This window comes from Furipterus horrens, unplaced genomic scaffold (genome assembly GCF_987537825.1).
Source record: "Furipterus horrens unplaced genomic scaffold, mFurHor1.1.pri manual_scaffold_1, whole genome shotgun sequence".
Classification (NCBI taxonomy): domain Eukaryota; kingdom Metazoa; phylum Chordata; class Mammalia; order Chiroptera; family Furipteridae; genus Furipterus; species Furipterus horrens.
Window position 1 is genome coordinate 110077359 of NW_028327171.1, and position 16506 is coordinate 110093864.

The 16506-nt window shown below is 38.4% G+C and overlaps 1 protein-coding gene across 8 annotated transcripts in view; it reads right to left on the minus strand.

Moving 5' to 3' along the window:
• Window positions 1-16506, minus strand: part of LRCH3 (leucine rich repeats and calponin homology domain containing 3) — a 155084-nt gene that overhangs the window by 61835 nt on the left and 76743 nt on the right. For all 8 annotated transcript variants that reach the window (XM_090277916.1, XM_090277931.1, XM_090277939.1 and 5 more), the window contains exons 5-6: window positions 8875-9011; window positions 7659-7768 (exon numbers count right to left, since the gene is read on the minus strand). In XM_090277916.1, the coding sequence (XP_090134042.1) occupies window positions 7659-7768; window positions 8875-9011 (247 nt within the window). The remainder of the gene's footprint in view (window positions 1-7658; window positions 7769-8874; window positions 9012-16506) is intronic.

A 16506-nucleotide genomic window follows, 5' to 3' on the forward strand; every position in this document is an offset into this window, starting at 1 on the left:
AGAAAAGAATTACTACAGGGACATATTTATGTTATTTCGACTACCAATTTTGGAAAGTTTTCTCCACTGATTCCAGATTCCTTTTATCTCTTAGAATAACATGAGTCTCTTCTCAGGTATTTTTGATGTTTTTAAAGTAATATGATGAGAATTGCTATAGTTAAAAAAAATTGGGCCAAGACAAAAGACAGTCACAGGTTCTACTATTAACACTGCAGCCCTTATTACAGCTCCTTATTCATATAGGTGATGATGCCTCCTCCTTAGTCTCTTAAGGCATACCTTTATATATACCTACCCAGAACTCACCATTAATTGTCTTACACTTTAAACTCACAGGCAGGACGAGCAGTTTAATGTTCCCATTCTATTATTTCATGATGGAAAGAATTACTAACTCCAAGGGAGAAAATCAATTAGTGTATATACAAAATAAAAGCTACTTTTATTTGTTGTACATCTTTTAAGAATATGAGAGCAGAAAACTTTTAATGAAAAATTTAAACAGCAAAAACAAAACTTCGGTAAGTAAGAAATGAGAGTTCTAGGATTCCAGTCAAGATGGAAATGTAGGGCCTTGGCTGCTATGGCTCAGTGGATTGAGCGTCGGCCTGCGAACCAAGTGTCGCTGGTTCAATTCCCAGTCAGGGCATGTGACTAGGTTGCACGCCAGGTTCCCAGTTGGAGGCGTGTGAGAGGCAACCGCACAGTGATGTTTCTCACCCTCTCTTTCTCCTTTCCCCTCTCTCTAAAAAACAGACAAATAAAATAAAAATAACAAATTTACTGTATTAAAATTAAAAAAAAAGAATAAAAGAGATGGAAGTATAGGTAAACACACTCCATCTCCTCATGCAACCACAGAATTACAACTAGACCTCAAATAACATCCTGAACCCTCAGAAAACTGAGCTGTATGGAAGTGCAACAAACAAGGATTTAAAGAAGCTACATTCATCCAGATGAATAGGAGGGGCAGATATGTGCAGAGAGGCATGGAACCACAGTGTGGCAATGGAGTGGCAGTGGCAGTGGCAGAATTAGTGGTCCCACATTCACATGTAGTAGATAAATATTGGGAGGAATACCTTGGGAATAAGCGATCCCAGACCCAGACCAGATTGCACAGCCCAGAATTCCATCTCCAGGGAGATAAACCCCCATAAATTCTGTGGTAAAAACCAGTGGTGGTTAGGACGGTGGAAAAAACTGCCGGATTTTCAGGAGACTCCACTTAAAGGGCCCACATGGACGTAGAATGTACACAGACCCACCATCTCTGAAATTCAGAATCAGAGCAACAGCTGAAAGGCCCCAGTCGCATACAGGGAATAAGTGAAGTAACTGGAAACAGGATGAGTGCCGAGCAAACCTCCAGAAATGAGGAAGCTGCATTGTCCCCTCTCCAACCATTCCCTGCACACAAAGCTACCAAGTGGTGAAGCTTCTAGCCCTGCCCTGGTAATTACCTAAGGCTCCACCCCACACGATTTACAACTGCCTTTTCTACAATAGGCCATGCTACTAAGAGGAAATCAATGCAGTTCTACCTAATACACAGAAACAAACATGGGGAGGCTGCCAAATTGAAGAGACAAATATGGCCCAAATGAAAGAACAGAACAAAACCCCAGAAAAAGAACTAAACGAAAGGGAAACAGAAAACCTATCAGAAGCAGAGTTCAAAACACTAGTGATCAGGATGCTCAGAGAACTAATTTGAGTATGGCAACAACATAAAAAAGACCAGGGAAGAAAGAAAGGTTACAATAAGTGAAGTAAAGAAAAATCTGCAGGGAGCTAACAATGTAGGGGATGAAGCCGGGATACAAATCAAGTATTTGGAATATGAGGAAGAAATAAGCATTCAACCAGACTTGCAGGAAGAAAAAAGAAATTTAAAAAATGAGGATAATCTAAAGAGCCTCTGGGACATTGCGAAACGTACCAACATCCAAATCATAAGAGGTACCAGGAGAAGAGAAAGAGCAAGAAATCGAAAACTTACTTAAAAAATTAATGAAAGAAAACATCCCTAACTTGACAAAGGAAATAGACATACAAGTCCATGAAACACAGAGAGTCCCAAACAAGTTGGACCCAAAGAGGACCACACCAAGACATGAAATTAAAATGCCAAAGGTTAAAGAGAATCTTTAAAAAATATATATATACATATTTTTTGAGGACATGAGGGAGAAGAAAAGAAAGAGAAACAATGTGCAAGAGAAATATGGATCGGTTGCTTCTTGCACACCCCCAACCCAGGACTGTGCCTGCAACCTAGACTTATGCCTAGACAGGGAAATGAACCAGTGACCACTGGCGCTCAATCCACTGAGCCACACCAGCCAGGACTAAAGAGAGAATTTTAAAAGCAAGAGGAAAAAAGCAGAGTTACCTGCAAAGGAGTTCCCATTAGACTGTCAACCAATTTATCAAATACATCATCACCAAGCTATTATAATATGAAATGTTAAAAGTACTTACTGAAGAAATAGAAGATCAAAACTATGGACATTAAAATAGCAACAAATTCACAACTATCAACAACTAAATCTAAAAGAACACACAAAGCACAAAACAAGAACAGGAACAGAATCAAAGATATGTAGATCATTTGAAGGGTTATCAGCCTGGAGAGGGAAGGCAGAGAATGGAGGAAAAGGTGCAAGGATTAATAAGATTAGTAGGTAGGTACAAAATAGACAGGGGGATGTTAAGAATAGAATAGGAAATGCAGGAGCCTAAGAACTTATATGCACGACTCATGGACAGGAACTAAGAGGGGGACTGGTGAAGGGATTGTGGATACTGGAAGGAGGGAGGCAAAGGGAGAAAAATTTCAGACAACTGTAATAGCATAATCAATAAAATATATTTCAAAAATAAAAATACTACAAAAACAATGAGTTCTATATTACAAGTAATTAACTAAGGTAGGAGGAAATACAAATGAAGAAATAAAAGGAGATAATGAAGAAAAATAAATATTCATGGGAATAATGGTCTAGGTTCCCTCGTATCCCCCCCACTGCCAAAATCCTGACTCTTGAGAGGCCTATCTCTGACACAGAGTATGTCAGACCTAATCATACCACCTGTCAAAAGCTTTTAGGACCACCTTAACATCACATACCTGTGTTAGTCCTCTTTTTTAGGACTGAGGGTATTCTAGGTAGGAATCTTGTATACATATGTATTATTTTGATTAATTTCTTCTTTTAAAATTGTTTTTTTTTTCTTCTTTCATTTATATTTTATTGATCATGCTATTACAATTGTCCTGATTGTTCCCCCCTCTGGTCCCCTCCACCCAGCACCATCCACTTGCTCAGACAATCCCTCCATCACTGTTCATGTCCATGTGTCATATGTATAAGTTCTTTGGCTACTCTACTGTACTTTACATCCCCACGGCTATTCTGTAACTACCTATTTGTACTTTGGGGGTGGGGGTTAGGCAATGGGTTTATTGAGGGAAAAAAGGGGAAGGGGGAGGGGAGAGGCAGCTCTCAGACCAACTCAAGGGCCCGTGGGAGCAAGTGGAATGGGGAGCAAGGGAACGGGGAATGGGGACTCCCGGTCCTCCTCATGGACCCATAGGAGTCTCCCTATTTGTACTTCTTAATACCCTCCTCTTTTTAACCATTCACCCACATGCCCTCCTATCTGGCAATGATCATAATGTCCATGTCCATAATTCTGTCTCTATTGTTCTTGTTTGCTTACTTTGTTTTTTAGATTCAGTTGTTGATAGATATGTATTTACTGCCATTTTATTCTTCATGGTTTTGATCTTCTATTTCTTCAGTAAGTACCTTTAACATTTCATATAATAATAGCTTGGTGATGATGTACTCCTTTAGCTTTATCTTATCTGGGAAGCACTTTATCTACCCTTCCATTCTAAATGACAGCTTTGCTGGATAGAGTAATCTTGGTTGCAGGTCCTTGCTTCTCATTACTTTGAATATTTCTTGACAGTCCCTTCTAGTTTGCAAAGTTTCTTTTAAGAAATCAGCTGACAGTCTTATGCAAATGCCTCTGTAGATAATTGCTTTTCTCTTGCTGCTTTTTGACATTCTCTCTTTAATATTTAGCATTTTAATGATGATGTGTCCTGTAGTAGGCCTCTGCATCTATCTGTGGTTCCTGGACTTATACGTCTATTTCCTTCACCAGATTAGGGAACTTTTCTTTCATCATTTTTTTTCAAATAGATTTCCAATTTCTTGCTCTTTCTGTTCTCCTTCTGGCACCTCTATGATGTGAATGTTGGACCTCTAGAAGTTTTCCCAGAGGCTGCTACTACTACCCTCATTTTTATGGATTCTTTTTTTCTTCTTGTTGTTCTGATTGTTTTTGCTATTTTATGTTCCAAATCATTGATTTGATTATTGGCTTCATCCACTCTACTGTTTTTCCCCTGTAAATTGTTCTTTATTTCAATTAGTGTATCCTTCAGTTCTGACTGGACCTTTTTTATGCTGTTGAGGTCTTCACTATGTTCCTTGAGCATCCTTATAACCACTGTTTTGAATTCTGTATCTGATAGATTGCTTATCTCCATTTTGTTCAGTTCTTTTTCTGGAGTTTTGATCTGTTCTTTCATTTGGGCCATGTTTCTTTGTCTCCTCATTTTGGCAGCCTCCCTGTGTTTGTTTCTATGCACCAGGTAGAGCTGCTATGACTTTCTGTCTTGGTAGCATAGCCTAGTGTAGTAGGTGTCATGTAGGGTCCAGTGTTACAGCCTCTCCTTTCACCCAAGCTGGGTACTTAAGGTGCACCCTTCACATGAGCTGAGTACACCCTCCTCTTGTAGTTGAGTCTTGACTGCTGTCTGCAGGTTGACAGGAGGGTTTTACCCAGGCCAGTCAGCTGCAAGGACTGGCTGTGACCACTGACCACCAGCCTCTAACCTCCGTGGAGGATCAGCTGTGCAGGGTAGGGTGGTGGTGCTCTGATATGGTCTGTAGCTGTCCACTGAGTGCACAGGCTCTAGGGTTTCCCGGGGATTGCAGGCCGAGGTCAGCCACTACTTATGTTCTACCCGGGGTTTCCTGGCATCAGCTATAAAGCTATCCTATATGGCTGCTAATTGTGCTGGGATTGGAGGCTGCCAGTCAACGCCAAGCTGGGAATTTAGGCTGGCTGCTCGTAGAGCCAGGCCTAGGACCATTTAGCAAGAGATATGGGGGCTGTTGGCTCACTTAAGCCAGCTTTTGCTTGTTTGATAGTATTTAGGAAGTTGTGAAGCATGAGCCAAGACCAGCAATTCATATGGAAAAGTCATGGTTAACAGTTTGGGTGGGCCTATAAGTTGGGTGGGGCAGAGTCTCAGGGGATCTTCTAAGTGGGACAAACAGTGTTAGCCAGATTCATGGAGTCTTAGAAATGGTACCAGCCTGCGGGTTCTGTGGCTCTACTGGGGAGGCCTCAAAAAGGGACAATGGCCTCTGCCCACCATTCTGTCCCCAGCTCTTGCCTTGATGCCAGACACTTCAGTTTCTCCCTGTAAGCCACAGGTGCCTTTCAAGCTGCTACCCTGGTGCTGAAGCTCAGATGGAGGGAGTCTTGTAAGCCTGTGTGTGGGTTAAGAGGTACTGCTTGGGTCTCCAGAAGTTTCTTCCACCGACTCAATGCTCGCTGCTTTTTGAAGCCAGAAGTTATGGGGACTTATTTTCCTGGAACTGGAACCCTAGGCTTGGGGGGCTTGGTGTGGGCCTGGGACTCCTGGATCCAGAGATATCCCTCCCAAATTTTTATCCATCACATGTAGATGAAGTAACATCCCATTACGTGTCTTCACCCTTCCTACCAGTCTGGATATATGTGGATTCTTTAATTCTGTAGTTGTCAGACTTCCATTCCACTCGATTTTTGAGAATTGTGAGTGATAGTTGTTCTATATTTTAGCTGTAATTTTTATATGGTTGTGCAAGGAGGCAAGCCTACTGTACCTAGGTCGCCATCTTAACCAGAAGTCCATTTTGTTTTGGCTTTAATGTATCCTTTTGTATTTGTAGAAATATTAAAACCTGCATTATTGTATGCTTAAACAACTAGATCAGAACTGGTGTTGTTAATATCCTTTATAGTGTCTAAGCAAATTAAATCTAATAGCCAACTAAAAACCTAGAATGTCATTACCAAGTTGCTTCTGATTATTTTAACACGGAGGAAAGCTAAGAGGGAATTAACATTTATGCAACCAAACTGACTATTCATTCATTCAATAAATACTTGTTGAGTATCTCTTGTGTGTAACAAACATTCAGCTGTACTAGGGATGAGCACAGTCTGTGGCAAAGGGCAGAAATCAAACCCCTTTAAAGTAATACCTAACATTATTGAGAAATCATGTTCTGTGTAAGTAAAATTTTCAAATAGCTTGAGATTACCTCTTTATACTATAAAGATTTAAGTATCTAATTCTAATAATTTCTGATTAAAAAAACACTTTTAAGGCATATTTTTCTTTAGTGCAAATTATACACGTTAATAAACCTTAGCATTTTCTTAATGAGCATGAAATATGCTGTGCTAAAATATAGCAATAACTTAATATATGGAAGGTTCTTTGCAAATATTCCTAATGGTGTCGAGTTGCTGTTTTAGAGCTTCACTGTTCTTAAATATCTTATTAAAATCATAAAATATATCATACAGAGAAAACAGAATATAACAAATAGCTTTTAAAACATGATGAAACATTATTAATGCCTTTAAAGCCCCTTCAACCTCTTTCACACTGAACCTTCCTTCCCCTCAGAGTTAACCACTAACCTGGATTTTTTGTTTAATATATATGTACTTTATACAGTTTTATAGTTTTTCTTCAGGTTACTTTTTATACTTTTAATACATGTGCCAAATTCTACTAAAACAGAAATTTGTTAAGATACCAAGAAGCAAGCTTAGTAGGACTATGCTTTTATGGAAAATGTGAGAGGTTCTAAGGGAAGGCCTTAGAGGTACACTTCTCAGTAAAGTCTATGAGCATTACTGTACCTTCATAGAGACAACAGTTCTGCCTGTTTAAAGCCTTCTGAATTTAATTCCTGCTATTTAAGATTGTTTCAGATGATTGGTAATATCAAGTAGATGACCTTATAAGTCAGGTATTATAGAGCTGAGGGATTCATAGCTGAAAAGATCCCAAAGTGACATCAAAAGTCACCAAATCTAAGCTCTTCACTCCCTGTGGGAAAAATGAGGCACACCAAGTTTAGTAATTATAATAAAAGCAGAGCCAAGATTAGTATTCAAATCAATCAGACCAAGTGGTTTTCAATTGCAGAACTCCCCAGGCGATATTTGGCAATGTCTGGAGATATTAATATTTTTGTTTGTCATATTGGGAGAGTGCGATAGAAGCCAGTGATGCTGCTAAATATCTTCCATGTACAGGACAGCTCCTCACAACAAAGAATTACCTGGTCCAAAATAACACAGTGTCGAGATTTGAGAAACCCTGATACTTTCTCACACCTAAGTCATCAACATTTTACTTAATACAAGCATTCTGAAAAAAAGTGACAAAATAGGTTACTTCCCTTTAGTCACATATTCAGACAGATTTAAGGGTCCAGTGTATTTGCTTTCTTGTGAGATAGAATATGATAAAAAACAAATAAACAATAGAACATACTCACCAGGAGCCAAAACCCAAGGGTCTCCTATCATAATCTGGCAGATCTGGAGCAATCTTACAAGCCTGTATGTTCAGGTACTTAAATATGTGGATTTTGCCTTTTATACATATCTAAATAAAGTAATACATACATGCAATCAAATTATTACTCATCTGAAATGTGTCCTTTTTTAATCACAATCAGCTTTTTATTTTATGTATATCGGAAATAGAAGGCATTTCTATTAAGTACATACAATAATATTAAAAATCTAATACTCATTTTAACAAATCATATTATTTGTTATTTTAGGTGTCTAAGTGATATAAATACAGGTTTTATTTTCTAGACATGAAGTTTCAGTAATATATAAAATAATTTCAAGTAAACTTATCAGACTGATTAGTTAGGAATAGCCAGGAATTTAAAGCATTGCTTTCACATAGATTATATTAGCAACTTTTGCTTTTAGGAATCCAATAATCATGTACAATTATGTTTTCAATCCTACTTCCTGCCAGAGAGAAAGGCAGGAAATGTTTAAATATTAAAGCTACAGATATTTCTGTTGTTACCTCTTGGTTTACATCCCAGAAGTCAAAACATAAATACTTGAGGATTATGAGAAACTTCTATAGTGATGAAGTTTACTCACAAAGTTTTATAATTGCCATACAGAGGTTTGTACTATTAAATGATTGAAAAGTAAAAAAGCTACAACCTGGAAATATTTTTTAGATTGTACAATCTCTAGAATCTATACATAACATGACCTCATACTTATTATATAGATTTATTTCAGTCACTGCTAAACAAATGACCAAACTAAATAAAATAAGGAACTTAAGATTTAAGAAAATGGGAAGGTATAAAAACAATGATCAGAAGAAATGAACTGATAATCTTTAATTTTGAAAGCTAAGTATTTTTGTCTCTAACATTTACATTGTCAAGTTTCACCAGAAAAAAAAAAAAAAGCTCATTTATTAGAAAAATACTTTAAGGAAGAATCCTATAATTTTTTAAAAAGTCAATTTAATGAAAGGAAAAAACACTTCTGGAAACAGTATCTATCTTCCACTGTTTGGTAAAGGCTTCTAATGAATGCATAAGTGGGTGAATCTATTTTAAGAGAACTTAAATTTCCAACAAAAAGATAAATGTATATAACTTAAGTTTAAAGTTTCAGCCTTTGCCAAAAGATTTCATAGTATACTTGAAATCAATGACGGTTTACCTGTGCAGGAGGAGACTGTAATGGATTATTATCTAGGGCAATCATCTGCAGGTGCCTTAAGTTTCGGTAACAAACTGGGATTGTTGTAACTTTATTGCAGGAGAAGTCTAACCGTATTAAAGGCAACTCTGCAAGCTCTGCAAAGAGATAAAGGGAAATGAACAATTAATATTTCACTGCTGGTCAAGACGGAGGTGTAGGTAAACATGTTTTGCCTCCTCATGCAACCATAAGAATTACAACCAGATATCAAAAACAAATTAACAACCAGAACTGTCAGAAAATTTAGCTGTATGGAAGTCCAACAACTGAGGATTTAAAGAAGACATGTTCATCCAGAAACAGGTAGGAGGGGTGGAGTCGCAGAGATGGTGCAGTGAGGTGGTGTGGCTCACATAAGCGGCAGCGGAGGTGGGTGGTGACATGAATGATCCCACATTCATGTGTGGTGGATAAAAATTGGGAGGGCTATCCTGGGAGCAAGCGATCCCAGCCCCAGGCCAGACCACACAGCCCAGGGATCCAACATGGGGAAGATAAACCCCCATTACCTCTGGCTGTAAAAACGAGTAGGGGTTGGGTTGGCAGAAGAAACTGCCAGATTTCTGGTACTTAAAAGACCCGCATGGTCTTAGAACGTACACAAACCCCAGGGCAGCAACTGGCAAGGCACCAATCGCATAATGGAAGTGGGTGAAATTACTATAAAGAGAGTGAGTGCTGGGCAAATCACCAGAAGCCAGGCAGTGGCATTTTCCCCTCTCTGAGCTGCTCACCACAAACAGAGCCACAGAGCAGTGAAGCTGATGGCTCCACCCCACACAATTTACAGGTGCCTTTGATACATAGGTCACACTACTACCAAGGGAGTAAAAGCAGCTTTACCTAATACACAGAAACAAATGCAGGGAGGCTGCCAAATGGGACAGGCATAGAAATACAGCCCAAATTAAAGAACAAAACAAAACCCCAGAAAAAGACCTAATGAAATGGAGATAGCCAACCTATCAGATGAAGAGTTCAAAACACTGGTTATAAGGTACTCAGAGAACTCATAAAGTACAAAAAAATTAATAAAGGAAGGAAGAAATGAAGGTTGCACAAAGTGGAATAAAGAAAAATATAAAGGGAACCAACAGTGAAGGGCAGGAAGCCAGGATTCAAATCAACAATTTGGAACAAAAGGAAGAAATAAACAGTCAAGCAGAACAGAAAGAAGAAATAAGAATGCTAAAAATTGAGGATAGGATTAGAAACCTCTGGGACTTTAAACATACCAACATTCAAATCATAGGGGTGCCAGAAGGAGAAGAGGGAGAGCAAGAAATTAAAAGTTTATTTGAAAAAGTAATGAAAGAAAACTTCCCTAATTTGGGAGGGGAATACAAGTCCAGGAAGCACAGAGTCCCAAACAAGCTAGACCCAAAGAGGACCACACCAAGACACATCATAATTAAAATGCCAAAGGTGAAAGATAAAGAGAGAATCTTAAAATCAGCAAGAGAAAGAAGAGTTACCTATAAAGCAGTTCCCATAGACTATCAGTTGATTTCTGAAAAAGAAACTTTGCAGGCAAGAAGGGACTGGCAAGAAATATTCAAAGTGATGAAAAGCAAGGACCTACAACCAAGAATACTCTATTTAGCAAAGCTATCATTTAGAATGGAAGGGCAGATAAAGTGCTTCCCAGACAAGGTGAAGCTAAAGGAATTCATCATGACCATGCCATTATTACATGAAATGTTAAAAGGACTTATTAAAAAAAAGAAGACCTGCCTTGGCTGGTGTGGCTCAGTGGATTGAGTACTGGTCTGTTGAACCAAAGGGTCATTGGTTCAATTCCCAGTCAGGGCATATGCCTAGGTTGCAGGCCAGATCCCCAGTTAGGGGTGCATGGGAGGCAACAACACATTGATGTTTCTTTCCCTCTCTTCCTCCCTTCCTTCCTCTCTCTCTAAAAATATATAAATAAAATGAAATAAAATAGAATAAAGTAAAATAAATAAAAAGAAGACCAAAACTACAAACATTATAATGACAACAAATTCACAACTATCAACAATCTAAGAAACAAAATCAAAATAAAAAACAAACTAAGCAAACAACCAGAACAGGAACAGAACCATAGGTATGGGGATCATTTGGAGGGTTATCAGCTGGGAGGGGGAAGAGGAGAAAGGGAAAAGTGGTGCAGGGATTAAAGAGCATAACTGGTAGGAACAAAATAGACAGGGGGATGTTAAGAATAGTATAGGGAAAGCAAAAGCCAAAGAACTTATATGCACAACCCATGGACATGAACTAAGGGAGAGGGAATTGCTGGAGTGAAGGGGGATACCACGAGGAGGGGGAGAATGGGAGAAAAACTGGGACAACAGTAACAGCATAATCAATAAAATACACTTAAAAATCATTACTATTTCAAAACTAGATTATTTTTAACAGAAGTTTTTGGTTAAATATAGTGCATTTAACATATTTACTTCAATTCTTTCTTAGTAATTAACTGATATAGCAAAGTGGTATAAAATGAAATTTAGATGCCTATGGACAGGAATATTAATGAAAAGCAAGTGTCTGACTCTTCACAGCTAGGGCACTGTCTGTCTCCAATCACCTCAGAAGTCAACAAGTTATTTTCTAGCACAATTGAATTGAATGGCTCTGAACTCAGGGACCCCGGCAAAATGGAAGGTCAGGATGAATTGCTAGTTAAAAAATGGAGAATTTTAATGAAAGTCTACACACTTAATAGCTAGACCTTAGCATTTTCCTGCATAATGCCATCCCAAACCCAGCTCTTGAATGCCAGTAATTAGGAATATACACAACAATGTAAAAGAAATACATAATTCTCTGGAGAAACTATATAGCCCCATATAAAAGGCCTTTCGATATTGATATAGAGCCCGCCCCCCACAAATACCCAGCTTGCTGCTTAATTACAATTATACAATTCCTACCCAGTATGCGTGAAGAAACTTCTAATTGGCTCTAAACTCACAGTTCACAATCCACAGACATGTAAGATGGAACTCAAAATACCAACTGAAAAGAGGAACTCAGAAGAAACAGGTAATACTATATAGGATCCAGAAGAAGAGTTTGAAAAACTGGAATAACTCTAATTTCAGAGATAAGATGCTGAACTACTAAAACAAAAAAGAAATGTTTTAAAAACTCACAGAATAACAAGCATTTGTGGAAATGAAAAATATGATGGCAGAAATTAAAAATTCAGAATGGTTACACTGCATACCACTTGGTAAAGCAAAATGACAAATAAACAAAAAAGGATAAGAAAAATCATAGGATGAAATAAAGGGTTACAATCTCCAACTCATAAAAACCCAGAGACAGAGAGAGAACAATGAAACCAGAAGACAGGAAATCATCAAAAAGAGTTATTAAGGAGAGTTGTCCCACAGTCAGAGGTGTGGAGGCAGCAGAGCCAGCATGTGGGGCCTGTGTGCTCACAGTGACTGCCCAGCTGCCATCCTGCAGCCATGGAGGATCTTGTCCAAGTAGGGGTGGCTTCACTAGCCACCTCTAGAACCACAAAATCTAAGACAGAAAGAATGCTTGACCAGCAGGCTCCCTGATGAGTAGTAGGCTGGAACTTTGCCCCAGGAAAATCTTTCCAAGTTTGCCAGAAGTAAATGATGGTGATACAGAAAGCTAAATTAAGATGTACAGTATTGGAGAAAGAAATTGAAGAACTCAAATCAAAACCTGTTGCTGGAGGAATTGATGATATTATTAAGTACACTGCAAAAGAAAAATGTACTCAAATTACGATATACTACACATTTTTTTCTTCGTTCTCCAGGAAGACAACATGTATGACTTATAACATGAAATAAAATCACAGATTTCGGTGACACAACTCAGCAGGAAAAGCACGAGGCCTTTTTGGCAGGATGTCTCCCATATCTCCTTCATCATTCAAAGCAGCGGTCCCCAACCATTTTAGCACCAAGGACTGCTTTCATAGAAGAGAATTTTTCCACAGACCTGGGTGGGGGGTGGTTTTGGAATGATTCAAGCACATTGCATTCAAGCTCACCTCCTGCTGCCCAGTTCCTCACAGGCCACGGACCTATATTGGTCCGTAGCCCGGGGATTGGGGACCCAGGATTCAAAGCACTTGAATATACATACTTGAGGAACAGAACCAAGATCCACTAAAACTGAGATATGACTACCAAGAACCTGCACTCTATCTCACTTTGCACTCCTGAGAAAAACCCTTTAAGATATTTTATCAACTTCCTTATAACTAGGAAGTTTAAAATGACTGTATAATCATCTGTAAGGTATTACTGCTCCATTCGGATGTATGGGAGAAGAAAATTTTTTGAAAAATGAAAAATCAAACATGGGGAGGTGATGCTGGAAATCAAGATTCCTAAACTGAGGCATGCTCTCATGCCTCTCGGTCCAGGTGCTCTATGACCGGAGCTGGCAAGCTGGACTCGCTGGCGCCGACAGTCTTTGACTGATCAGGCTAAGGGTTTCAAGACATTCTGTGACTTAAAAGGAATCTTGCAGAGTACTCCATCTTCCCTGATGTTGCCAAAGAAACCAAACAAAGGCAAGAACGGGTGGTGTTTAACCCTGTGTGCTTTCTGTTAAAGTTTAAGGAACAGTGTGGCCGTTCCCATAATCTTAAAAGAATAGATGATTGAATTCCTATTTTTGCTTTTGATAGAAATCATTCTTCATAGTTTATATATTAGCCTCCCATTGTTTTAATCCCAAGTAAGTAATTGTATATTGTAATCATTATTGGAATGTACCTGTGAGCTCATTCTTTACCCTCCCTGTTGATTTCTATACTTGCAAAACTCAATAAAGGAGAGGTCTCTGCACAGCTCTTCGTTGACCTGCCAGAGCGTGCGGCAGCCCTCCATCCGACCCATTCTCCTTGCTGGAATTACTTCCGCGCCCTCGCCACATTTAATACAACAGGGAGGTTTTAAATTAGGTGAAAGAAGTCAACCTCAAAATGCATGTGTAATTCCGTTTATCTGACATTTTAGAAAAGACAAACTATAAAAATGAAGAAAATATCAACAGTTGCCAGAGGTAAGAATAGGGAAGGGGGGAGTGTAATTATAAAGGGAGCTTTTTTAAAGTGATAGAATACTTAGTATCCTGATTGTGGTGGTAGCTGCATAAAAAATAAGTTAAAATTCATAGAACTGCACTATTCCTGCTCAAGAAGTCAATTTTACTGTATGATAACTTTAAAAATTAAAAAAAAATACTTAATAAAAAAAGAGAGAGAGAGAGAGAGAGAGATGTGAGACAATTTTCCAGAATGAAGAATGTACATAGTTTGGAAAGAGGCCCACCAAGTATCTAGTACACTGAACTGAAACAACTCATACTGCCCTGACTGCACATCGATCAGTTGGTTGAGTATCATCCCGCAAAGTGAAACGTTGCCAGTTCGATTCCTGGTCAGGACACATGCATGGGTTGCAGGTCTGGTCCCCTGGTGGGGGGCATGCAAGAGGCAACCAATCTGTTTCTCTCACACATTGATGTTTCTCTCTCCCTCCCTCCCTTCCCCTCTCTCTAAAAATAAATTTAAAAAATATTTTTAAAAAACACAAAAAACGACCAACTCATGCCCTGACTGGTGTGGCTAAGTCGGTTGGGCATCAACCTGCAAGGCAAAAAGGTCATCAGCCTAATTCCTGGTCAAGGTACATGCCTGGGTTGAGGGCCAGGTTGCTTGTTGGGGGTGTGCTGGAGGCAGTGAATCAATTATTCTCTCCCTCTCTTTCTTTCTTCTTGTACCTCTCTCTCTTAAAAAAAATAAAAATAAAAATAAATAAAATCACAACTTATATTAAAGCATGTCATCATAAATTTCAGAGCAATAAGAAAGAAGGGAAGATATTAAAACTTCGAGAGAGAAAAAATGGGTCACAAAATATGGACTTGAATTATGAATAGCATCTAATTTTCTTTTAAATTGAACAAGTGATTTTTATCTGGCACAGTTCCAAGATAGAAAAAGTAGCACAGGAAGGGCCCTGTGGCCCTCCCACAACAGATTCCTGAGGAACAGCATCAAATTTTCAACCATTAATTTTTAATAATGAAAGCTAAAAGTGAAAAAAGACCTGAAAACTTTGAAAGAAAATAATTTTCAACCTAGAACATATAACCAAATTGTTGATCAAAAGTGAGCATAGAATATAGATATTTCTTTTCTAGTGAAGTATCAAAAAAAAAAGTTTCCCTACAACATGTTCGCAGGAAACCACTAGAAGATGCTCTCCAGCAAAATGTGGGAGTAAAGAAAGAAAAAGGAATTATCTGTCAATTATACCGCAATAAAGCTGAAATTAAAAAAGAAAAAAACTAAGAAAGAGTAATACATGGAGTCCAGGAATAAGAGTATTCAATACAGAACTGAGAAAGTTGGGCAGCAATAGCAGAACAAACAGCCTGGACAGGAAGAGAAGCAAAAAGGGATCAATGAGGGCGACATGCAGAGAATAAAAGAATGATAGCTAATCTGATTAAATTGACTATCAAGGCTGCTGGGAAAAAAAGGGAGGAATTAACCATAGGTGCATAAAAAAATCAAACAAATTAAAAGAAAGACAAAGTACAACTCTAAAAAAACAACAACAAAAACAAGATGTGCAAGGAAGAAAGGGAAATCAGAGTACATTAGTTAGCAGGAATAATATTTATATAATTATAATAATGTAAACAATGAATAACAATTTAATCAAAGGTTGTAATAAACTACATTCAGAAGACAGGAAAAGGGAAGTACAGGTATGATGGTGATAATTAGGAAAGTTAAATCTTCATCTTCCATTAAAGAACACTGACATTAAGTGTCAAAAAGTTGATAAATGCAGCTATAACTGTGAAAGCACATCAGCAAATACCAGAAGAATGTGTCAAAGAAATCGAAGGTAGATGCTTCCGGCCACTGAAATTGGGGTGGGGGTGGGGGTGGAGGTTGAGGTGGGGGGAAATGCTATTATTTATTTTAAACTTTTTAATGCTACTTGCTCTTTGGATGATATATTATTTGATAAACATGATAAATTTAAAATCAAATGGCAATATAACCAAAGATGCAATGTTTTATCTGCTGAATTATAATGTTCAATTAATTAACATGAACTTCCACTCTAACTTGTGTAGATGTTGGAATAAAGCTTTCCTTCCATCTCGGTTTAACTGAATATGCTGAGATTACAAGAAAAACTGATGTTAAGCCCTGGCTGGCATGGCTCAGTGGGTTGAGCACCAGCCTGCGAACCAAAGGGTTGCCAGTTCAATCCCCAGTCAGGGCACATGTCTGGGTTGCAGGCCAGGTCCCCATTTGGGGGCACATAAGAGGCAACCACACATTTATGTTTCTCTCCCTCTCTTTCTCTCTCCCTTCCCCTCTCTCTAAAAAAATAAATAAAATTTTAAAAACAAAACAAGCAAACAAACAAACAAAAACTGACATAAAAACAAAACAAAACAAAACATTTCAGCCCTGGCCAGGTAGTTCAGTTGGAGAATCACGTTGATATGCCAATGTTGTGTGTTCAGTCACTGGTCAGGACACATATAAGAAACAACCAATGAATGCATAATATGTGG